Source organism: Rousettus aegyptiacus, unplaced genomic scaffold (genome assembly GCF_014176215.1).
Source record: "Rousettus aegyptiacus isolate mRouAeg1 unplaced genomic scaffold, mRouAeg1.p scaffold_m13_p_1, whole genome shotgun sequence".
NCBI classification, from domain to species: Eukaryota; Metazoa; Chordata; class Mammalia; order Chiroptera; family Pteropodidae; genus Rousettus; species Rousettus aegyptiacus.
Genome location: NW_023416284.1, coordinates 157563808 through 157586926, shown reverse-complemented (window position 1 = coordinate 157586926; position 23119 = coordinate 157563808). Strand labels below are relative to the sequence as shown.

Below are 23119 nucleotides of genomic sequence, written 5' to 3'. Positions count from 1 at the left end.
ACAGGAAGTTTAAATTCAAAAATCAGTTTATACACAGAAGCATGACTGACATTAGATTAACTGCCTGTTAGTCACAACTAGAAAAATTGCAACCCTATTACTTATTGATCTTGCATGTTGCTCTGCTTTGCTATGGAAAAATATATATATTTATGGTAAGACTTAGATTTTTAAATGTCGAAACTTATTTTCTTCTTTTTATTGTAGCAATTAATTGGTTTTTAGTTTCCTTGTTGCAGCTTTTTGGATACTTAGAGCATGTGATTTTTCAGTTATACTCTCAGGGGAAAAAATAGAATTCAGAGTGAGAGAAAGCACTGTGCATAATAAGCTTTCAGATTTGGTAAATAGAGGCTTATGGAAGTGTTCTGCTTTATCTGAATTTGGATGAATGTTTAGATTAGTTGATATAAATGTAAGTTTCTAAAAATTATTATTAATTAACTCTTTTCTTTGTCTTTGCATTTACCTTCCCAGATGTTCCAGCCTATCATTTTACTTATTCTCATTCTTGTATTATTTTCATCACTTTCTTACACAACAATATTTAAACTCGTCTTCCTTTTTACACTGTTTTTTGTACTGTAAATCTCTCATCATTTACCATTCATTATAGTATTTTCAGTTTGTTTATTTTGTTCGCCCTTCAAGACAAGAAGTAAAAGAAGTATAATTTCTGTAGTAACCAATGCTATAAAAACACTGAAGACTGTTTATTTCTTTAAAAAGACCCATCTTACAACTATCAAATTCAATAAGAAGCCCAAGCACTAAAATATTTCAGGTAAGAACCCAAGTGTGACTTTTTTTTTATGTAAATAATTGTAATTTTTGCATCTATCTTTTACATCTTAATTATTCTTCTTGATAAATTATTGGCAGAGTGACTGTAAAAATTGGCTAAACCTCTCGATTATTTCTCAGGAGTTGAATATTGTGATAATTCAAAAGCTAGACATTCACAAATTGGGCACATTTCCAAAAATATATAGGTTTATAAACTGCCTTTGCTAAGTTGCATTCGACTAACAAGATAACTTTCATATCCAATAAATATCTTTGAAAATTCTGGTGAATGAATGAAAGGTGACCCTTATGGAAGCTAATTACTTAGTTGCATTGATATTGGTGTTTTGTCTAAAGAGATGTGTTTGGAAGCATGAAGTTTATTAGATCTTAGTTCATTGAGAAAATAATTATCCTCATCCTACTGCATTTGACAAACTTTGAACCAAAATAGCACTTCTGCTTTTATCTATTATACTTGGAGCTATATGTTGCTAATCAAATTTGTTGCCTGGAGTCCTGTCTTCTATATTACAGGGGTCCCCATCCTCCAGGCCATGGACTGGTGGTATCTGTCTGTGGTCTGTTAGGAACCGGGCCATACAGCAGGAGGTGAGCACCCGGCAAGAGAGCAAAGCTTCATCTATATTTGCAGCTATTCCCCAGCACTAACATCACTGCCTCAGCTACACCTCAGATCATAAGGCATTAGATTCTCAAAGGAAAACCAGTCCCTGGTGCCAAAAAGGTTGGGGACCACTGCCTATAATATATTGTCACATGGAACTGCGCTGGAGCAGGAAATATGCTAGAAATGAGTATGTGAAATGTTTTGAATAGGGAAAACTATAGTCATTCTCTAGAATTTCATTAAATCACAAACCAAAGCCAGTTATATAGTTCTAATCAGAATTACTCTCTAGACATAAACTTAGTTTGGCGAATCCGAGTACCCTCTTTCTCCTCCTCGCTAAAGTGGCCTGGACAGGCTCCATGTACCCAGAAGGCCCTATTTGGTTCATCTCATTGGCAATTTACCCAGTAGAAAGGTAGAATGCATCAGTGGCAGGCACCCAAGATTCATAAATTCAGGCATTCATTGAAGCCACATACTTGCAAATACTCTCAGAGTAGTTGGTGGTTATGAAAATCTGTTGGAAAGTGAAGTATCCTGCACATCCATGAGAAGAATATTATGTGGAGAGTCTTTGTTCTACTCTGTAAGTTGGTACTGGTAACAGTTGATTTTGTGACCTAATGCCCAATACCTCCATTTCTTTTTGAGTGTTAATTTTAAAAAAGAAAAAAAGAAGTACTTAACAGTAGTTTAAAATTCAGTTTAAAATAACTGCTTTTGATCTCCTTTTTTTTTTTTTTTTTAATCTATTTGATTTATATTTCATTTTGTTTTGGAGGGGAGAGACCTGGAGTGAGAAGTGGTTAACCAGCAGTTGGAGTCTGTCACTACACACTTCTGGCTTCTCGTCTTGGAGATTCTGAAAGCTGGATAGAACTTTATGACAAAAAAAGAATGAAAAAGCTTAAGTGCTATATGTATTCAATTATTCAGGCATTTATTTATTTAAAAATTTTATCTCAAAAAAAGAAATTACTTTAAAAAACAAAATCTGTCTTTAGGGAAAGGAACTGAATGTAAATGTTTGAGGACTGAAATTTATCTGAAATGTTTATTGCCTTTGGAGCCAGAAATACTCAGCTAAACAGCTACCTTTGGAGCATTTGATAGTATGTGGAGATGTGGGTTGTCACATGACTGAGAAGCTCTACTGGCATTTAGAGGAAAGGGGTTAGAATTTCAAAGAATTGTCGTGACCAAATTGGTAATGCTTTCCTTGTGGGGAAATGTGGTATATAGTGCACTTGTTTACTTCAGAAGTCTCATGGATATTTACTACCCTGTGTGGCTTTAAGAAACTCGCTTCAGGATTCTAACTTTTTGTATCCTGAGAGGAATCAAGAACAAATAGTTAGATCACTGGTTCTCAACCCAAGCTGCCCATCTGATTTCCAGGGGTGTTTTTAGAATTGAGGCCCTACCTAACACTAATTGCAACTGAATGTATGGACCCAGGCATTTATGTGTTTTAAAACTCCTCAGATCCACTGCTTTAGATGTTTGAATTACCTCATAGCTATATATGCAGCTTATACCAAGGTTATAGTAAACTATGTGATACTAACTTTATAAAATCATTAGTTGTCTAGGTTTGAGTACACCTTAAAGTTCCAGCAATTTGGTGAATATCCAAATCCTCTCTAGAGCATTTCTGCCTTTTTCATACAACCTTCTCAATGACAAAGCAGTTCTATTTCCACACTAGTGATAGTGTTAGAAAACTCTCCTTTCACTAATACAGGTTCTCAAAACCAACAAAATCGGAGAAGACAAATAGGAATAATATATGACAGAAAGGAGAACCAAGATGAAAACTGTGTGTACAGGGTCACACACACACACACACACACACACACACACATCAGGCACACGTGCACACTGAAAGCCTCCAGATGATCCCACACACACACCTTGACAATCCACTACTTTGTCATTATATAGTTATCTCTGCTGCAGAGCTTCCCCATGTTTATAGAAAGAGGATACGGTGTCCCGCAAATCCATCAAGAATTATGTGTGCCAACTGACTCTACCCTCCAAACCAAGGTAGGAAAGAGCATACACAAGAGACATGAGAGTGAAGCAAAAAGGTAGAACATGAATCCTTGGTCCATTTAACAACCATTTTTAAGTATGTACTATTTTCAGTAAAGAAGAAAGTAAGGTTCAGTTTCTACTCTTTTGGGGCCTTTAATTGGTTGATTGAGCAGGACAGACATGTAAACAGCTAACTCTAACATGTACTCTTATTGAATTGCAAAAAAAATCCTTGTGGTTTTAATTGCTTATTGGACTCCTGTTGGCATGTTAGATATTCCTAAGAAAGCACAATAAAATTCTTAGGCATTCTGGGATGAAATGCCATAAATATATGCAGGGGTGGTGCATATACCCCAACAGTATCTTGTGACGTGGATTAGGAAGGATTGGCTAACCAAGCGAGATCTGGGTTAAACGAAACACCAGCCTCACCTTCAGATCTCTTATTAGGAGTTAAGGTCATCCTGGCAGCAGAGGTGTTAATCTTACCTTTGAACTCCTAAGATATTGACTTTTCTAAAAGAATTTCATGAGAATCTTAGATTCCATCCAGGCTCTCCATATATGAACCCCAGTAAGATGTTGGGAAAAGGAATCAGGACTGACTTGACTACTACTCACAGATTGTGGGGAACTAGAGTTCACTCTGACAGCCCCTCTGAAGTTAGTGAAGCAACTTTACCGTACAGTTGAAGTTCAGGGGAGTTCTTTCCAACTCTGCCCTGCCCACTCTGTAGTTGGCTTCCCGGAGTGTGCCTGCATGTGTGCATGCTCCTTTCCCACACCGTGGTACACAATGAGAGCTGCATCCAGTGTCAGAGAATTCAGACCTGCCTCCATCTCGGGACTCCTGGGGGCCAGTAGTTGGGAGATGATCTCAGCAAACTGCCAGCAGGCACAAAGTGACTTTGTCCCTTGCCTTATTCCTCCTGGAAGTTAAGGCTTTTCTGTGAATACCCAAGATCTAGGTGCACATCTTCCTTACACCACAGGACACAGACATGAGAAGAGAAGTTAACAAAGATGGTGCCCACAACCTCAGAAAGAGTTTCCGGTATCTTCATCTCCTCCCCTTTGATCCTGTTACTTGCATTATTTTGGCTATATAAAGCTAGTTCTAAAAGTTCTAATACCTTAGCTTCTTATTTCACCAAAAGTACAAAATCCCCCAATTATTGATACAAAGATGTCCTATGTGTGCCTTTGATTATTAAAACATCATGCTGAAAATAAATTCAAAGAAACATTATTGTATAAAATTCCCTCACATGCACATTCTTGGCTGTAGGAAGGAGTGTCTTTAGTAATTTGGCTTAATTTAGGAAAAAAAAGAATTCCATTGGCTATTTTTAGGCATAACTGACTCAAACTCATGAAACAAAGGAAAATTCATTGCCGAGCTTGGAATGTGTATTGGCCCGCATTCCCCAACCTTCACTTCAATTTGTGTGGCAGAGAGGGATATGGCTGTTTAATCAGCTGCCTATGAAGTTTGGAATGTCACTTTCGTACCTCAGCCTTAATTTCAACTATTCCTGCAGCGTTTGTAGCTACATCCTTGTGGAACTACAGCCGCTTTCATCAGATGCCTAATCAAATGTAAAGATTGAAGAGAAAGTGATGGAGGATAATATCAAAAAGTCAGAGAAGTTGATTGTTTATTAAACAACTGGGATTTGGTACAGTTCAGAAATAGTATTTGCGAAGACACTACTGCTTAAACCCAGTTATAAACCAGTTAGGTCTAGTGAAGGATAGTTTTGATTTTATGTTTGTAATTTTGATTTCACTTTTGGGAGAGGAGGTGATCATGTACACATTTTGATGTAGCTAACATTTCCTGAGTAGGTCCTGGTATCATCAACAGCCTATTTGTAGAATTTCAGAGGGAAACTCATAGAGTTACAAAGCTTTATAGCCTGAACATGGCAGGAAAACCTTCATAGTGACTGTAACAAATGTGGTAACATTATGCTTCTAAACAGTGCTTTTGTGTGGATCATTTGGGAGAGGGGGCCATGGTGGTAGCTGTTTTAAATGTTGCCCATTCATAGACTCTTTAAAGATCCTTTCCATGTATCTTAAAAAATACACACTTTCTCTGCTTAGAGACTCAGTCACTCTCAAGTACTCGGTAACAGTTTTAAAATAATTCTGTGGCTATCCTGGTGAAGGTGTCAGTAATTTTTAAAACACGTTCAAGATAAACTTTCAAATAGAGTACTGTTAGAACCACAATTGCTCGGAGACTAGGAGCAGCAAGTGTAACACTAATGTCTCAAAAATAAGGAGAAACTTCAGAAATAGCCACTTTTCATTGTCTACTGTTAAGTCAGGCTGTGTTGCCCTAAAGAGCCTCATCTTGTGTCTCAGATGTTTATATTTAATAAGCTCAAAGATATTGACATTTCCTGATTATTCAATTATAAAAGATTTTTTAGTTCATAGTTGTATGAGGTTTTCTATAACCATTTTTCCAAATAGGGTACCATCAAAACCTACATCTAAACATAAAATTGCATGATTTTCTAAATTCACAACATTAACTATGACATGAGAATATATAATCAGTGGTTTTTAGGAATTATTCAGTCTTTTCAAAAATATTTATGTAACTTTATTGACTTGTATATTAGAATGTTTCTTCGAATGTTGTCTAAACCAGACAACATTCAAACCCAGTTTAGGGTTTTTCAAGCCTAGTTCATATTATTTTGCTTTTGTTTTGATGATTCTTGTTTTTAAATTATCAGTTCATATTTAGATATCTTAAATAATTAAAAGTTTTTTTATCTTATGTCAAAATAAATATTAAATAAACAGTGAATTAGAGGACTCCACACACACAAAAAAACATAGACTGTTTCATAAAAATTTAGAACACTGACTTATTTTACAAAATGGGAAAATGACTTTGAAGTATTTAGGAATGGTACAACTATTTCAGGAGCTTTATTATACTGCACACTCCAGAGATGGAGCTCTGGCGGTTATTGACTGAAAAAGTGTGCTTTACATATTTATTTTCTGTAGTCATTTCTAAATGTTTTGAGTTGATCTGCACAATCCATATCTCTGTATCATTACCTCCTGTACAGATAAAATAGGGTTAGTCTTTTAAATAGAACATCCAAAGTGTCAGCCTAGATCAGTTATTTAGAACTTTGGAGGAAGAGTTTAACATGACAAATCAGCCAAATGAATTTATTCTGGGTTTTAGGTGACTCCTAGGAATCTGAGTTCCTTTGCCTGAGAGGAAATGTGAATCTGCTGAGATACAGGGCCACTGCATGGGGGATCTTAGCGTTACTCTCACTGCTTAGTTTCCATGTATGAAAAAAGCCACAGTGAAGCAGCCAAAGGAGATAATTGAAAAAAAAAAAAATGAGGATCCCAAGCATTGGACCTCACAAATCTTGAGGTGAGGCCTCCAAGAGGAGAAACTCGTGTCTCTAGCCACACTCCTCACTTTAGAAGGAACGTAAGTTATTCATATTTGAATCACTGATGTTTGTAGGAAGCAGCTGGATTCAAAATAACAGAATGGATTCAAAATTGATAAGAAAGGATGAAGTTAAAGGAACCTTACTGTTCATAACATTTCGATGCTGACAGCAATAATAACAAAAGACCGTAGTTTAATGGCCAAGCACAGCATCAAGGTATTGTGTTTACAGTCTCATAGGGACTTACTGAGAGCCCTTGGTGTGCAGAATGGGTCTGTCTGGCTGGCTCTGCAGAAGTCCTCTGATCAGAGTGTGACTCTGATCACTTTCTGGAGCCCCCCTTCTGTGCCCTCTCCAGATCTTTTTTATCTCAGCCTTCTCACATCATGATGCTACATTTCTTTTAACCCCTCAAATCTAACACTGACTCATATGGCTCCTCATTCTGATCTTCCCTCCATCTCCCCACTCCATGATCCATGAATAAAACAAATTATTTTCCTGAGCTCCAAAACTTACCTTTATTGACTTGTCCTTTCCAGTCTTTTCTGCATGCTAGCTGTTCTTTTCTGTTTCAAGGTATGACTAACTTCCTCTGCCAATGGCATTTTATTAGACAATTACTGAAACTAATGGAGATAAATCTAACATGTCTTGTAGAAGATATTGGTGGGCTAGCAACTCCCTGGAGGCAGGAGGTAGGAGAGAGCGGTATTAATTCCTATGGCCTTCATTTTATACTCACTAAATGGCCTTTCTTTTAGCTGTGCTTTATTACTAGAACTTCCTGACAGAGAGAAGTGACTCAGGGTGGCCCTCTCGTGGTAGACAAGCATTCCCAAGGCCCCTTTCTGGAATAAGAGGCAGCCATAGAATGATTCCTTTATTTACATTTTGTCGTCAGCATTATCAACATCTCCAGAGTCAAGAATCTGGAAATCATATGATGAGACGTTCAATACAAATTTGAAATATGTTAAGATCTGTCTCTAGTTTTAAATAGCCCGCATTTGAGGTTTGTTTTTTTCAGAATATGGACCGGTTCTTAAAAAGAACAGATAGTTTTGAAACTTTTTTTGTTTAATTTTTAAAAAATATTTCTGTCATCTGGAAGTGCCTGTGCATAAAACCCATGACAGTTCTGCTTGGCTAAAAAATATATTGACATGTCACCAGCCTGCAGAATAAAAGAGAGAGCCAAGATCCCATGATTCTAGGGGGAAAATGTCCAGCACTGGGAAAACAGCACATTAGCTTAAAAAAAAACAACAACATTTTAAATATGTAACGTCCATGGATAATAAATGCTCTGTGTGTGACTCTCATAATTTTATAACCCAAACCAGATTTTTATAAGTATCGAAATTATATTACTTTTACTAACACAGAGTTTAAGCTCTGTCATTCTTAGGATTCTAAAAACACAGGACCAAATTTGAGAGAACCAGCCTTGGCTTTTTATAAAAAATAAGAAACCTGGGCCTCAGCACTGGATGGTCTCATTCAGAAAGTCTGAGGGAAGTTTCCAGCTTTAGTAATTTTTAAAATAATTCTCTGAGTGATTGCAGTGTGCAGCAAAGGCTGAGGGTCACACTAAACTGTGGTCCCATGGGTAGAATGCTGTGGTGCTATGGAAACTACCAGAAGAAGCTCTTCACGTTTATTATAGATTTATCCCAAGGTAATGGGCTATTCAGAATGTGGATTGTCATGCTGCACGTCACCTTTCAGGGATCTTCAGAGGTGACCAAGCTTGTTGAGGACAAGGACTAAGTCTTATTTTTCTTCCAGTCCTCAGGATCTAATACTCACCTGGCACAGAGTTTGTGCTTACAGATCCTTGTTAAATGGAATATTAATTGGAGTGCCCAAGACCTCTTTCTAGGGATGGAAGATAAGATTCAAGAGAGGTCTACTAAACGACTGAAATCATGTGTTCTAAAGCAGGGGTCCCCAATCCCTGGGCCGTGGACTGGTACCGGTCCGTGCCGTGTTAGGAACTGGGGTGTGCAGCAGGAGGCGAGCAGCAGGTGAACAAGCAAAGCTTCATCAGTATTTGCAGCTATTCCCCAGTGCCAGCATCACCACCTCAGCTCTATTTCAGATCATCAGGCATTAGATTCTCCATGGAGCACTGGTCCCTGGTGTTAAAAAGGTTGAAGATTGCTGTCCTAAAATACTTTGAAAATTGCAAAGGGCTGACATTGTTCTAGAAGGAAGGATTATTTTAAATATGTCACCTATAATAGCCTCTAAATTTTAATATGTGTAAAAATGAGTCTAGTTTTTCAAGGTCATCACTTTACCATTTCGTTTTCAGTGAAAATAAAAATACTGGTAAATATGTTTAAAGAATAAAGGAAGGCACTGAAAAACTATACAAGCAAGAAGTCAGAACCCACCCGGTCTCATACACAGCCAGGGTTATCCTAGCATAAAGAGATTCAATGAATAACTATTTAGTGATGTTTCATAATCATTCTTCAGACAACAACCTGTAAATTGTGTACCACCATACTATAAGCAAAATCGTGTTTATCCCCAGATTTTTTCCAATCACTAGGTTAAAATCCTTTTGTCTTTGCATTGTGACTTAAGATTTATATTATTTAAGGACACAAGCCTCTTTAGATAAATAGTTGTAAATTCTCTCCTATACGACTCCTGAGTTATACTTGGAAGATGGAGTATCATCTTCCTCATTTGGACTTAGAAGAAAGCTGAATTTAAAATTTGAGAAAGCCAGAAATCAACCTCTCACACCCAAAACTTTTATCCCTGACTTCTATCCCCTTCCCTTGAATGCCATGGAATATTAAACTTCAAGGCACCAGGAATGAGAAGACTTGAATTCTATTCCTGGCATTGCTAGTAAGTGCTTTCGTGACCTTGAGCAAATGACTTAACATTAGGGCCTCTTTCTTCAGTTGTAAAGTGAGAAGATTGGCTAGATGATTTCAGAGGTTCTTTCTAGCTCTAAAATTCTGTAAGTCTGGAAACACCTGCTAGTGACATTTATATATTCAGTATTCTTCTCTTACCCTTTTCAAAATATTTTAGTTTGTGGCTTAGTATCATTATTCATACAGACCTTTTCAAACCCTTTCCAGGATTTTTTGTTTGTTTCTTGACAACAGATGGTATTTCTGCATTTACTTTAAGTATTATATACACTTCTTCACATATTTGTGATACATTGAAATAGGATTAGTATGTCATCAGATATGAGTGATTTTTCCAAACTCTGCAATACTCAGAGCAATAATTTGAATTAATTTCATATTTGAAGGTTTAAATATTTAAATGGCTTAAAAGGAAACTAAATTATTCAACAAATTTCATTTTCCCCAAAAGATTTTTAGCCACTCTAACAACTGCTTAAAACTGTCAGGCACTTCAGGGTGTCTGAATATCACTATAGGGCTAAGTACACTAGCATCAGTCTTTTAAAACCATTCAATTTATGTACATAACAGTAGGCACTTTTCTTAAAACAAAATCTTCTTAACAACAAAGTTTTTAGTGGAAAGGTTCAAAACACTTGTGCTGAATATGTATTGCCTTTGTATGCTATTATCTGATGGTGTTACTTAGCATGGAGCCTTGCAGAGAGCTGTCTCTCCATGGGTAATCACTGTTATTACTGTAATTATTATTGTTATTGCTTTTAAGATTATGGTAGCAGGGTTTCAAAACATACATGATTTCATACAGTTGTCTTACATGTACTAAAGTCCTACTATGAGCAAGTTAACTATTATTAAACTTTTTAGTTTTCAATGAGATATTTATCTGGAAGCAGGCAAAAATAATGCAAAGTGTTTACGTAATGCTTTAACAACCGTACATAGGAAGTTCTTCAGATTCGAGGATAAGACCTTATTCTTTAAACTTTTATCTAGCCTTTTGCTGAATTAGACACAAAATTGTTTTAGACATTTTAAGTCAGTTAAACCAAATATGAGCAGATGCATGCTTGTACAAGTTCTCATACAAGCTGGAAATATTGCTGAGGAGGCAAGGTTAACTAGCATTTCCAGGCTAGATCCATCTGGTCCTGGTTTGGGGAGCCATGTACTTAGGCTGAAGCACACTGCAATCGAAAACAAGCACATGGGTACCCACTGGCTTTTTTCCTCTCATATTAAGCATCATCCTTTCCCATGGGCTCTGATTTCCTCTGATTTATTTCCCATGAACACCACTGTCACTGTAGATACAGGCAGCAAGTTGTCACAGAATCACAAGGACCTATCAGGTTGGTGTTTATATGTGCTCCCTTTCTACTTTATTTAAAGATAGAAGTTTGCTATGTTTTCACAAATCTTTTGAGATTGTGTGTGTGTGCATGTGTGTGTGTGTGTGCGCGCGCGCGCAATTGCTACACATGTTGTTCTGCCACATCCAGGCACCAGGCTTTAAAGGCACTGAAAAGCACATTCTGATGCTAGCTGGAAAGGGGAAAGTGAAAGGCATGCAAAGAGATCATTCTTGCCTATAAAAAAGAAGTTGACTTTTCCAGATAAAAGAAACCTAAAATTGGCCCTTGCCATCGTGTAATATTACCATCATCTCTTTTGGCAAGTTTGAAAATCCTGAGTTCCATTATAAAAGCTAAAAATGTCCTGGACCTGGAGTTGTTTACCCAGAGAAGGAGCTGCTCTAGAGTTACAAAGCTCTGGTTGGAAGAAGTGGCTTGAAGGCCGCCTCCAAGCAACTGACGTCACAGTAGTCTCAGCTGCTGCTGTAACACTGAACTGAGCAGCTTTTTGATTTGTGAAAGTGGTGAGGGTTCCAAAGGGACTTGTCAGTACCGCTCTGTTGAATGGTTGGACTTATTTTGCAGTTCCATTTCTTGCAAAGAAGCAAGATTCACCAAACTGAGACTTCTCTTTTTAAATCAGCTAGCTGTCCTTCCATTGCTAGATTGAGCAGTGGTGGAACATCCATAGGATTTCTCCCCAGAGCAAAAAGGTAAGTTTCTTTCTGAAAGCTTGAAAGCAAGTGACTAATTCTGGCAGAATATAGAGGGCTTGCTGCTGATATGGTTTAAACTTTGGGTACTGTTTAAGTGGAGGGTGATTTCAACATCTGCCTCTTTTAGTGTCTGTGTCTGGCCTTAAAAACAGTGGGGTGGGGTTAGTAACGGATCTTACTGACTCGTAGGGAAAAGAAGGTTCAGCTGCTGTAAGTGGATTTCCCAACTCTGAACTGACAGTGCTATCCATTTTCTGAGACTGATTTTCAAATGCTGACTCTCAGTACTTCAAACAGCACTTTGCCTACCATGAGATTTCACTAAATTTATTTATTAGAATGTTATTTTTATTAGGATGAAGACTTTAACATTTGCGGAGTAAAGCTCACAAGCTTCGAGATTGCTAGTATTTGAAAATTACAACCAAAAATAAATTAACGTAGTTTCATCCAAGATGATGATTTGCTCATTACATGTTTCTGCAATTTCAGTTGAAGTGTGTGCCATTTGTAATGGGTTAATTTTCAGTTAAGAGGTAAGGTTACCACTAAATCTTCTGTGTAAGCTGGTTAATTATAGGTATTCACATACCTAAGCCAAAAGTTTCTTTCAAAACTTCATTTTATAAGTTAAGAGATGCGAAAAGAGTTCACGTATATCTTGGATGTTTTCTAGTTTGAGTATATAACAGAAAAAACAGGGAAGGAGAAGATAACAAAATGAGAAGGCAAAATTGATTTCTTTGGAATTGCATGTGGTCATACCTTTTTGATCCTATCGGAACATAAGGAAAATGCTGAAATAGCAAGAAATAGCAATAAAAATTATTCCTTTTTGCCCTGTAACAAAATCATATCATGGCTGTCTTTGGAAAGGTGCATTTGCCAGTGAACAATAGAGGCCTGTTAATTAGTTAAAGTGATGCATAAATAACCCAGAGAAAAGGCTAGAGAATCTTGGAGGCAAATGGTGTATTAATCTGTTGCATTTTGGTATGGGAATTCCTAATTCCTCAAAGTCGAAAGGAAGAAAAGCATCTCCAGGGCAAATGATTCTTCTAGGAATTGTGAGATTGACAGTACCTACTGTGTGTGGCATGCCTACATTGAAATATATAACCTCCTACAAAGGAAAAACCTTCAATTACATGAAAAATAATATGTTTAAAAAGAAAATAGGAGAGCAAGAAACAAATACTCTGAACAAAAATCTCAAAAGAGAGAAGTAGCAGTGGAGTCGACTCCTTAACACTTCTTCATTTGTTTGGCTAAAGTCCAGTTTTCATTGGGAGAGATGGAGATTGAAATGGTAATGACCAAGTAGGATTAAGAGCAATGCACTTTTCAGACAAAGAGGTGTTACCATGACCAATTGAGGCTAATATGGGAAATGAAAATGATTTGTTATGAGACTCCTATATTACTCTTAAATTTTGCTTACTAGCAGGAGTGGAAAGTTAGCAGAACTATTTTCCTCCCATCATCATGCTTATGCAACCCACTCACAACTCTACAATTCTGGTTTCCGGCCTTGGAGAGGAGGGAGTAGATTAAATGGATTATGTAATGCTAGCTTAGAGTTGTTGGGGGAAGAATGTGTGCATGACTAAATAACACAGCTCACTCTATCCTTTCACATTCGCTCTAATAAATTTTTATTCTGAATGAAATTCTAGAAGGAGCGAAATGAGATGGAGAGTCAAAGAGACATGGGGAGGGTAAGAGATAGCGGAAATCTTTTCTTGTCTCCCACATAGATTCCAATATCTGGGGGCGAAAAAGAGTGACAACCGAGAACAAAGAGAACTTTTATATTTGTCTCAGTAAAGAGCACTGAAATTGAGTTTTTGAATCTGCTGAACCTCTTTACCCCATAGTGTTTTATTACAAAACATTATGTTCCTACAAAGTTGCCCCATTAGTTGGATTTTTAAAATATAATATATATATATATATATTCAAGGAAAATTATAACAAAATCAATTTTATATAAGATTTGTCTATTCAGATTTTTACCAACAAAAATTTTTTCTCAATATTTAATTTACCGCATATCCTTAAAAAACTTGAAAATACTTAGGACAGAGGAAAATCATTGAAAATTTAAGAGTTTACACATTAGACTTGCTTTTATCAATTTTCTAATTAAATAACGATCAAAAATCATCGATTTCATTTTAAGAAAAAAACGATGAAGGGAAAAAAGGAGGATGAGATGAAAGACAGGAAAAAAAGATAAAAGGAGAAAGGAACAAAAGGAAGAGACCAAGAATTGGGCATTTATCAAACACCTGCTATGATTCAAACAGTTTTAGGCCCCTTTATTAAGCTCACTTAATTCTCACAACAACTCTATGGCACCCTCTTTATTTTCAGAGAAGAAAGCAATATATTCAGCCAATTTCATCTGACATTTATGTCAAGACAGAGATGATAAGAGAGTGAAATAAATCCTCCCACAAAAATTGGCACAGATATTGCTCTATAGGAATTTCTCTCAAAGCTTTGTTTTTTATTCATAACCATTACAATTCTTGGCACTAGAATTGGTCTGGCCCTGGAAGGGGAAGCTCTGTAGATCAGCTTTTCTCTATGTTTGTAATGAATTTGGCCTTTTGCAATTAAGTGCAGATTCTATCTGCTTTGAGAACATTACCTGGGTTTATGCACATTGCTGTTATCAAGAACAAGCCTGATTTAGAGTTTTTTCTGAATGATCATCTTCAAGTAAATAAAAAAGAGAAGGGTCTGGCACCTTTTAACCTTGTTCTGGAAGTGGTTCAAGAGGAATACAAATAAAAAAAATGGAGCCATTTGCTACACAATTATAGGAGAAACTTTAGGATGATTTCTGAATATTCTCAGTCTTTTAAAGACCATTAAGAGAAAATATAGAATATCATAGGACCTCTTTTCCAAGTAACTTGATATCAGTCTGCTCCCTTTATATAACTTCTTTGGTTAAATCGGCAACTATCTCTTGATATCTTAAACCACTCCACTCTTCCTAATGTTAAATATCTACTAATGAGCAAGATAATTTCTGCTCACAGTTAATTACATACAGTTTTAAAGTAGCCTGCCAGTCTCTGAAAATAATCACTGTCTGCATATCCTGTGAATAGTTATTAAATGAGCCTAAAAGATAACTAGGTAATGAAGATCACCGACAGATTCACGGAAACAAAGAGCAAAATTCTGTATGTTCTTTACTGTCTTCATTTTGTTAGGTCTTCATGATATGTTTATTTTGAGGCAACTTTCATTTGATATGGCAGGCACATGTGGTCATTGGCTCATAAGTTTGGAGGGTAGAAAGAAAAAGGAAGTATGACAGTATAGAAAATGAGATTATAGAAAAGCATGACTAAGTGGATGAGACATAATAGCATCTTTAATGGCTAAATCCGAAATTTCTTCTTTATCTTGACTGAATTAGCCACAGTATTATGAGTGCCAAAAAAAAAAAAAAAAAAAGGTAAAAATGATCAAAGTATCTGTAGCAAATTGAGAGAAGAGTAACAATGTAAATCCCAATATTATTAGAATGTTTTTAGAGGTGGAACCCTACATATACCATCAACATTTTTATACTTATTAGTCTATTATAATTTATTAATAGATTGCAGCTCAGAAAATATATGTTTGGAATAGTTTACTACACAAATATGCACATTCAGAACAGTCTGACAAAGAATTAAATTAGTCTTCAATGTTTATCTTATTTTTAGGATGTGAAATATGCAGGCATCTTCTGTGTCTACAAAATGGGGCATTGGCTTCATTCCACAATTCCAGCACCCAGGCAGCTATTGACTCTTAAGAACTTTGCTCATAATTAGCATAAGCTACTACCTGCTAAGTTAAGGCATTTTGACCATGGCTCGAAAATTGAAGAGTTAGACTTCTAATAGGCATTGATTATCTTAGATGGAGATTCAAACATGTTAGATTGTTTTGCTACCCATTAAAAAAAGCATATGACTTATTAATAAAAATTACTTATGGTAGAAGTCAGAGCAAGATTTTTTAAGCAATAAAATAGGGAAATTGTTTAAATTTCTCAAACTACTTTGCATTCTGTATGTCATGTAATCTTTAGAACAACCCTGTGATTAGTCTCATTTTAATGTAAACAAACTTAACCTCAGAAATTTTAGATGACTTATAACAGTTACTAATCTGGCATTTTAAATTGAATCTTCAAACTCCGAATCCACATACCCTCAATGCTAGGAATCTACTTAATGTAGTTGAGGATTTCCCTTCAAACTGAGCAAAATATTTTCTTTAATTATCTGTATTCAGCTATCTTAAATAGGTTATGGTATATAATCTTTTAGAAGGAGAAGTGACATGGATAAATTTTAGCATCTGGCTCCCAGGATAGTTTTGTTGCTTCTACATTTTACTTCATAAAGTAAAATAATGAAAATTTTTTCTATGATTCAGTTTGGTTTCTCGCTAATACCTCAGTCTCATATTGACAACCAACTTCAGATCTTAATTCAATAATCGCGTTTGGCATGGGCTTGAACTCTAATGTAATATTAATACTCTTGTCCAGCACTGTCTCAGGACTTTAAGTCATAAAAATACATAATCTAGTTGCATCAGAGCAGGAGTAATTCTGTTGCAGTAGAATCTACCACCATTACGTAGATGTGACCATACAATTAAATTTCAGACTTCTACTCTTAGATATTCATGAAAAATTCTATGTTTAGATTAGGTGGTTAAAGGAATACTTATATCTCACATCTACATTTAACCATGTTGTCCACTATAATTTTGCTGTCTGGTCTCATAGGAGTGAAAAGAAACTTTGGACAATACTTATTTTTTGACTATTTTAGTTTCTTCTTAAGTAGATCTCTTATGTCTAATTTTCCTATAGTTTATGTTAATGGTTCTTGATAACATGATAAAATATTCCCAGAAAGCACATGAATTTGGAACTCTCTCTTATGTTTATGTTAGGCTTTATTTTAAAGGCAAGTGAGACTGCTTCAAGTAGAACAACTTCAAGCTTCCAAGAAACAGTTAAGAGAAGGCAGAGACAAGCAGAAATACCACTCTACTAACACACGGTTGCCATGGATCTGCATAAGCAATGGGAGAACACAGAGACTGACTGGCACAAGGAAAAGATGGAGTTACTGGACCAGTTTGACAATGAACGGAAGGAATGGGAAAGCCAATGGAAGATCATGCAGAAAAAGATAGAAGAGGTATAAGTTGATTTGTTTCAAATACATTGGAAATTTACAGATCAAAATGAAAGTTCTTTTGAAGTTTGTTTGTGTTATAAACTATTTTTGTTTATTCCACTTAAGAGATGCATATCTCAGTGATATTTACTAGACATTTACATAGGAACTAGGCTTATTTTGTAGCCATGTATGAAAGTTAAGAACTTTAAAAGTCACTCTAAAGCATATCAATTTATTATCTTCTGACTGGAGTGCCTTGGTATCGAAAGTAAGGTATGTATTTTGCATGAGTTTTCAAATACTGGGTCCAGGAGGAAAATTTAAAGACATGATTAGTGAAACATGTATTAGCAAAATTATAATTGGACATTAAAATGTAGATTTTTTTCTGAGATGATTTATGAATAATGTTTACTAAAGGTAATTACATTCTAGATAATTCGATATAATCAAAAGGAGTGTCATATCTCAAACAGAAAATGACAGTGGACATGATTTTTATTCTGGTAGGGTGTGCCACATTTATTGGCACATTTATTAGGAAAGGGGTAATGAAAAATGACAGGTCTCTGATACAAATAGTTATTTTATCTCCAATAACCGTTTCTCAGCTCGTTGGGCCTGGAATCTTTTCTTTAAATGTTTTCGTTGATGCATATTCAAGCTCGTTCCAACTGAAAAGTATTTATACTTACCTTGCTTTCTTCTGGTAACATCCGTGGTATTGAGTTACATGATTTTGTGCAAATTGCCAAAATAATTATTTTAAGACTCCTTGGCCTTATTCAAAGGCAATCAAAACTGATGCTTTATGTGTTTATATTGCAAATATTTTTTTCTTATTAATAGCCATATAATTAGTTGTGAATAAAATACAAATTGGCATGCTACAAGAAAGAAGTCAAAAAAAGAGTAGCTATTTAACTATTCCTCCAAAATAGAGCTGAAAAGGCAGGCATGTAGTATATGATTAGAAATTGAAAGGAGAATCCATTGCTTTTCCCTCTACAGTTTGGAAAATGTGTTTCTCAGTCTCTTAATTCTTCCACTCAGAGATCAGGTTGAATCAACAAGGAGATACCTAAGTCAAATAATAATCCACAACTCCAATTAGAAACCCGAAGTCTTGGGTCATTGGCTCCTAAAGGCTTGTAAGGTCTGGTAACAGCTTCAGATAATTCTAACATTCAAGCAAAACAATAAGGGAGTCAGGACTAGTCTAGCCAATTGTTTAAGCCATGTAGCAAAAACAGTCTGCTGTCTGATTTAATCTATCACTGTAAAATAATTATTCTGACAGCTCTGTAGATTCCTCCTGTGGTAAACATTAACCTTATTAATTAGCAGGCGTTAAACATACTTTATACTTAGGATGATAGTCCCTTGAAATACTGTTCCTTTCTGTATCTAGGAGACAAAAGAACTGTAATGCTTTTTCTTCACCTGGAAACAGTGTCTGTAGAGCTATTTATGTCTTGCTGCTTGCAGTATACAGCTCCATAACTGGGGAATATGTTTAGATAATGTGCCTACCCAGAATACCATAGACGATGCTCTTTAATGCCTGAATACTAGCATTGTGCTCTCCTTATTATACTAACACAGATTTCTTTGTCTACTCCCAGCTTTGTAGACTTTAAGAAGATACATGCTTCTTACAGACAACAGTGCTGGGAGTAGAAAAGATTGAGGAAAAGAGAAGGAAAATATTCTCACATGTTGCAGAGAATCAGGACAATTTGTTTTAAACTAAAATTTAAAATGAACACTTGGAAATATTATAACATACCATTGTATTTTTCAACATTTATTACTAAGTTCTGTGTATTAAATCAGATGCAAATTATTCAACCATGTATTAGAAAATTGTAGATTTCTGGGAACACACATGTAACTCTGGTGATTTTAAATAATAATTATCCAGTGAGAGTTTCCAGCGTTAGGTATTAAGATGTTAATGGTTCTCTGTTCAGCCACTATCCATAGTCATTGTATTTGCTATTGCGAAATAAATATGTAATACTTTGATCATTTGAAATCTGGAATAATTTAGATAGAAACTCTGCACAGAGTCCATAGATGCCTGAGAATTTATTTTTTTAATCACATTGCAATCTTTCCTGCTTTATCATCTTTGCTGAAATGATTAGATAACCCTTGACAATGGCTGAGTACCAGATAACACAGATTCTCTTATGAAAAATAAATTTTCTATCTATAACATTATGTTATTTGTTTATTCATACCTCACTTTAGTTTCCAAGAGAATTTATGATGGTATATAAAATTCTGCATAAGGTACAGTATGCTAAAGCAAAAAGAGAAAGAAGAGAAGGACAAGAGGAAGGATCATATGTAAAATGTAGCAAATCTACCTTTCTAGGAACTAACACAAAAATTTTCAGATGTATATTTCTCAATATTCAGAAAACAAAGCAAACTTATTTCCCAGGAGTAGCACATCTATCCTTGATTTTGAAACTAAGGCAATTTTTTTTCACCCTTGACTCTTCAAAAAAAGGATATCACCGACAGCATTCTGAGATTTAACATGGTACTTTTGAGGGTTGCCGCTTAAAATATCCTCAAGGTCAGCCAAAATCATAATTCACATAACAGTTCAGTATAAGTAATTTTACAGGGGCCAAAGCAGTTGATTCATGACTGCAATTTGATGCTATCCTGACTTCATCCAAAGATAGATTTATAAGTATCTAGGGAAATAAATGCACTGTATGTCCTTCAGGCATCAACTATGTATAGTGCTTCTCTCATATGAGATTTAGGTAAATACTGAGAAGTGATAAATCTGTTATTCCTTAAATAATAAGGAATAAGTGTAGTTCAAATATAGATTGTGGCTGTAAAAAGTAGACATTTGCTTTAATAGTTATTTGATAGTCTCCTTTGAAATTTGACAAGATCTCCCAGAATTCAAGCCAGAAGAGAAAGTCACTAATTTCCTCAGTTCAGGGGTGAGCTGCATTAGTGCCTATAGGTTAAACTAAGTTCTCATCAAGAAATAATTTGGAATCTACTTTAACATAGAGAAATAAATGATCAAAGCCTTAGGGTTCTTTTATATCACATGGGATAAGGTCACATTTTTTTTAATCAGGACAAGAAACTTTTTGAATATGTATAGCTGTGGCATTTGGTATTGCCTAGCCCTTACCAATGTAACTCCCAAAGGAGATATGCTTTGATTGCAAATGTCTACTTAGAGAGCGGAATGAACTGACTATATGAGATTGTCAGCTATTTAGATAGTTAAATGTTGGCATGCAGATGGATCATATGTTCAAAAACATGACTTTAGTGTTGAAGTCTTGTTTCTCACTGAAAGCAATTAGCGTGGTCAGTAGTGGATTGGGGTCATTCCAGTTCTGTAATAGTGCTTCTATATCACACTGACGCCTATATATAGATACAGGTTTATTGTACTTTTGAATGAGTTGATTTCTACTCAGACAGAAATTACCATCCATGCTTGACCTACTGAAAACAGTCTTAATGGTTTATCAAAGTTGCTCTGACTAATCCCGATTTTAGAAGCACTATTCAGAGGTATGAGCATTAACACTCTGGGGTAGTATATAGTGATATGGCAAAGAGGACTCAAAACAGCGTGCTTAGTGTCAAAAAAATTAACAAAGTGAATTAGAGTAGAAAAAAGTGTTATCTTTGTTTTACTTACAGCTTTGCCATGAAGTAAAGCTTCGGAGGAAAATCAACATGAAGGAACGTGCTAAGGTCATTAATTTTGATCTTGAGAAGGCCATTCAAGATAAAGTAGTGGAATCTTCTCCAAATTACCTCAATTCAGGACAGTGTGAATTTACAGAGATGAAACACAGGGATGGTCTGGAAAAAGAAAATAAAACAGAGCAGAGCTTACTCAGTGAAGAAAATCAAATATGTAAGGAACAAAAAACAACAAAAAAAGCAAAAGTAGGATTTATGGATCCTTTGGCCACAGACAACCAAAAGGGCTGTGAGGTCTGGCCTGACCTGAGGACTTCTGAGGAAGTGAACAAAGGCTGTTCTGTTGCCCTCAACACAGTAAGTAAGATGTGACTGGCCTAGAACTGTTTCTAAAGAAATATTTACATTTCCAACATTTCAATGTGCTAACACGCTATTACTTATATATATAAAGGCTCTTGAAGAACTTGCCAAAGTTAGTGAAGAATTATGCAGCTTTCAAGAGGAAATTCGAAAGAGGTCTAACCACAGAAGGTAGGCTGGTACATCTCTGATTATTGTGTTAGAAAATCAAGAAAAATACTGTTTTCAGTTAATGAATTTAAGGTGCCACCTCTTTACACTTTGTTAATGAGAATTAACAATGAGTTATTAAAGTTTGGTTTCTTAGGAGATAAAATCTTTAATTATATATTTCTCTGTTTTCTAATTCTTAAAGTAAATCTTCTAATTCTCTTTGTAATTTGATTATTAGGAATACATTTTTAGTGTTTAGTTAAATAGCCTCCATAATAAATTAATATATACTTTCTAATGCAGTTCTTTTTCTTTTTGAGTATTTGGCCAAGGAAAAGTATACAACTAGACTAATCCACTTAAATACATCACTAGACTATGTCAGATTTACATATCTGGTGTTTTAATACATAATGATGTTCTATTGAAATATTTTATACCTAAGAGTCATTTATTTCTTTATATTTTTATGTATATAATGGAAACACATAATTTTCAGAACAATATATTGTAAATATGTACACACATATATATATACAATGCTATAAAAATGCTGTTTCAGTTCAGAAACACCCTTGTACTTATAAAAGTAAGTTTTAGCTAAATTAAAAAAATAGATTGGAATTTTCTATAAGTAAAGATGGATTGTTCTAAGGTGAACATTTATCTCCTAGCAAGTTTTTATGCTTCTGTTAGAAAGCTGTAGCAATGTGTATCCTTATTTTTATTTAGCTCTTAGGAAGCTCAGAGAGAATTTTTGTACTAATTTACAATAGATTTTCTTATCTAATCATGTTTTATATATAATTTTGGCCTCTACTTGCCCATTTAGCTTTTGCCTACTATTATTTTCTGTTAAGTATTTACCTGCACTTTATTGTAAGCTAGCTCATAATATTTTATCAGTTGAAGACATTTAAATATGATTGATATTTATCAATATGATTAATTAACTTTAATTTGTAAATCCCTACTGCAGATATATTTAGGTTTTATTTTGATTGACCTCAGAAAAGACTTACTTGCCAATTTTGTTTTACAAATCATACCAGATATAAAGTTTTCCTTGTTACTTCATGGCCTTTAGGGAAAAGTTCAAAATCCTTAATATGTTCAAAATCCTTAATAAATCCTCAGAGACATAACAATTTAATCTAATGTTTCTCTCTCATTTTCCATTGTCATCCCCACTCTGCTTGGTAATTCATCCATGCCAAAGTACTCATTGTTCCTCAAATACCATAATGCGTTTGTTGCAGCTCACTTTGCCTATATGCTGTTTACTCATCAAAAAATTTCTTACTTTTCTTTCAAGCCCAAATGACACCTTCCATTTAATATTACTCATATCTCATTGCACTTTTATTCGTATTTCTGTCATACTACTTAGAATGTTATTTCAAATTCAAGGGAGAGGAACTTGAGCTTACATGACATAATTCCTACTGAATAGGAATTCAGTAGGCAGAGCTGAAGTAAGGAAATGGCTAGAGAAAACCGATAGAAATGAGAACGCCAGTAGCACTCACCCAAGAGACTACAAGATCTAATCTGGGTATAAGTGAAGTTTTGGATAAAAAAAAAAAAAAAAAGGACAAGATTGAAAAGAGTTTGGATTAGAGTATGTAAATCCTTGAATGCAACAGTGAGAGATGGATTTTATCCTACAATAAAAAAGACTTGAAGGCTTCGACTAGGGGATTTATATAAAAATGACATTTCAGGAAATTGCGACTAATTTTCCTGTAGCAGACATTTATTGCTTAAGCCATGGGTTCTTTTAAGAACTTGTTCTAAAT

General features: G+C 35.2%; 2 protein-coding genes and 1 long non-coding RNA gene across 6 annotated transcripts in view; 2 read left to right on the top strand and 1 right to left on the bottom strand.

The window, feature by feature from the left end:
- LOC118602968 overlaps positions 1 to 23119 on the bottom strand; it is an 83949-nt gene that overhangs the window by 24314 nt on the left and 36516 nt on the right. The window contains exon 3 of the long non-coding RNA XR_004951055.1: positions 20797 to 20963. This is a non-coding gene — a long non-coding RNA (uncharacterized LOC118602968). The remainder of the gene's footprint in view (positions 1 to 20796; positions 20964 to 23119) is intronic.
- KIAA0408 (KIAA0408 ortholog) overlaps positions 1 to 23119 on the top strand; it is a 30271-nt gene that overhangs the window by 1306 nt on the left and 5846 nt on the right. For 2 of the 3 annotated variants that reach the window (XM_016157132.2, XM_016157131.2), the window contains exons 2-5: positions 478 to 784; positions 16867 to 17117; positions 20799 to 21161; positions 21259 to 21338. In XM_016157132.2, coding sequence (XP_016012618.2) covers positions 16983 to 17117; positions 20799 to 21161; positions 21259 to 21338 — 578 coding nt within the window. In that variant the 5' untranslated portion in view covers positions 478 to 784; positions 16867 to 16982. Of the gene's footprint in view, positions 1 to 477; positions 785 to 10547; positions 11884 to 16866; positions 17118 to 20798; positions 21162 to 21258; positions 21339 to 23119 lie in introns of those variants that run through there. The other variant, XM_036221546.1, reaches the window with a different exon arrangement.
- SOGA3 (SOGA family member 3) overlaps positions 1 to 23119 on the top strand; it is a 58736-nt gene that overhangs the window by 34733 nt on the left and 884 nt on the right. For both annotated transcript variants that reach the window (XM_016157129.2, XM_016157130.2), the window contains 4 exons: positions 478 to 784; positions 16867 to 17117; positions 20799 to 21161; positions 21259 to 21338. In XM_016157129.2, the coding sequence (XP_016012615.2) occupies positions 478 to 588 (111 nt within the window). In that variant the 3' untranslated portion in view covers positions 589 to 784; positions 16867 to 17117; positions 20799 to 21161; positions 21259 to 21338. The remainder of the gene's footprint in view (positions 1 to 477; positions 785 to 16866; positions 17118 to 20798; positions 21162 to 21258; positions 21339 to 23119) is intronic.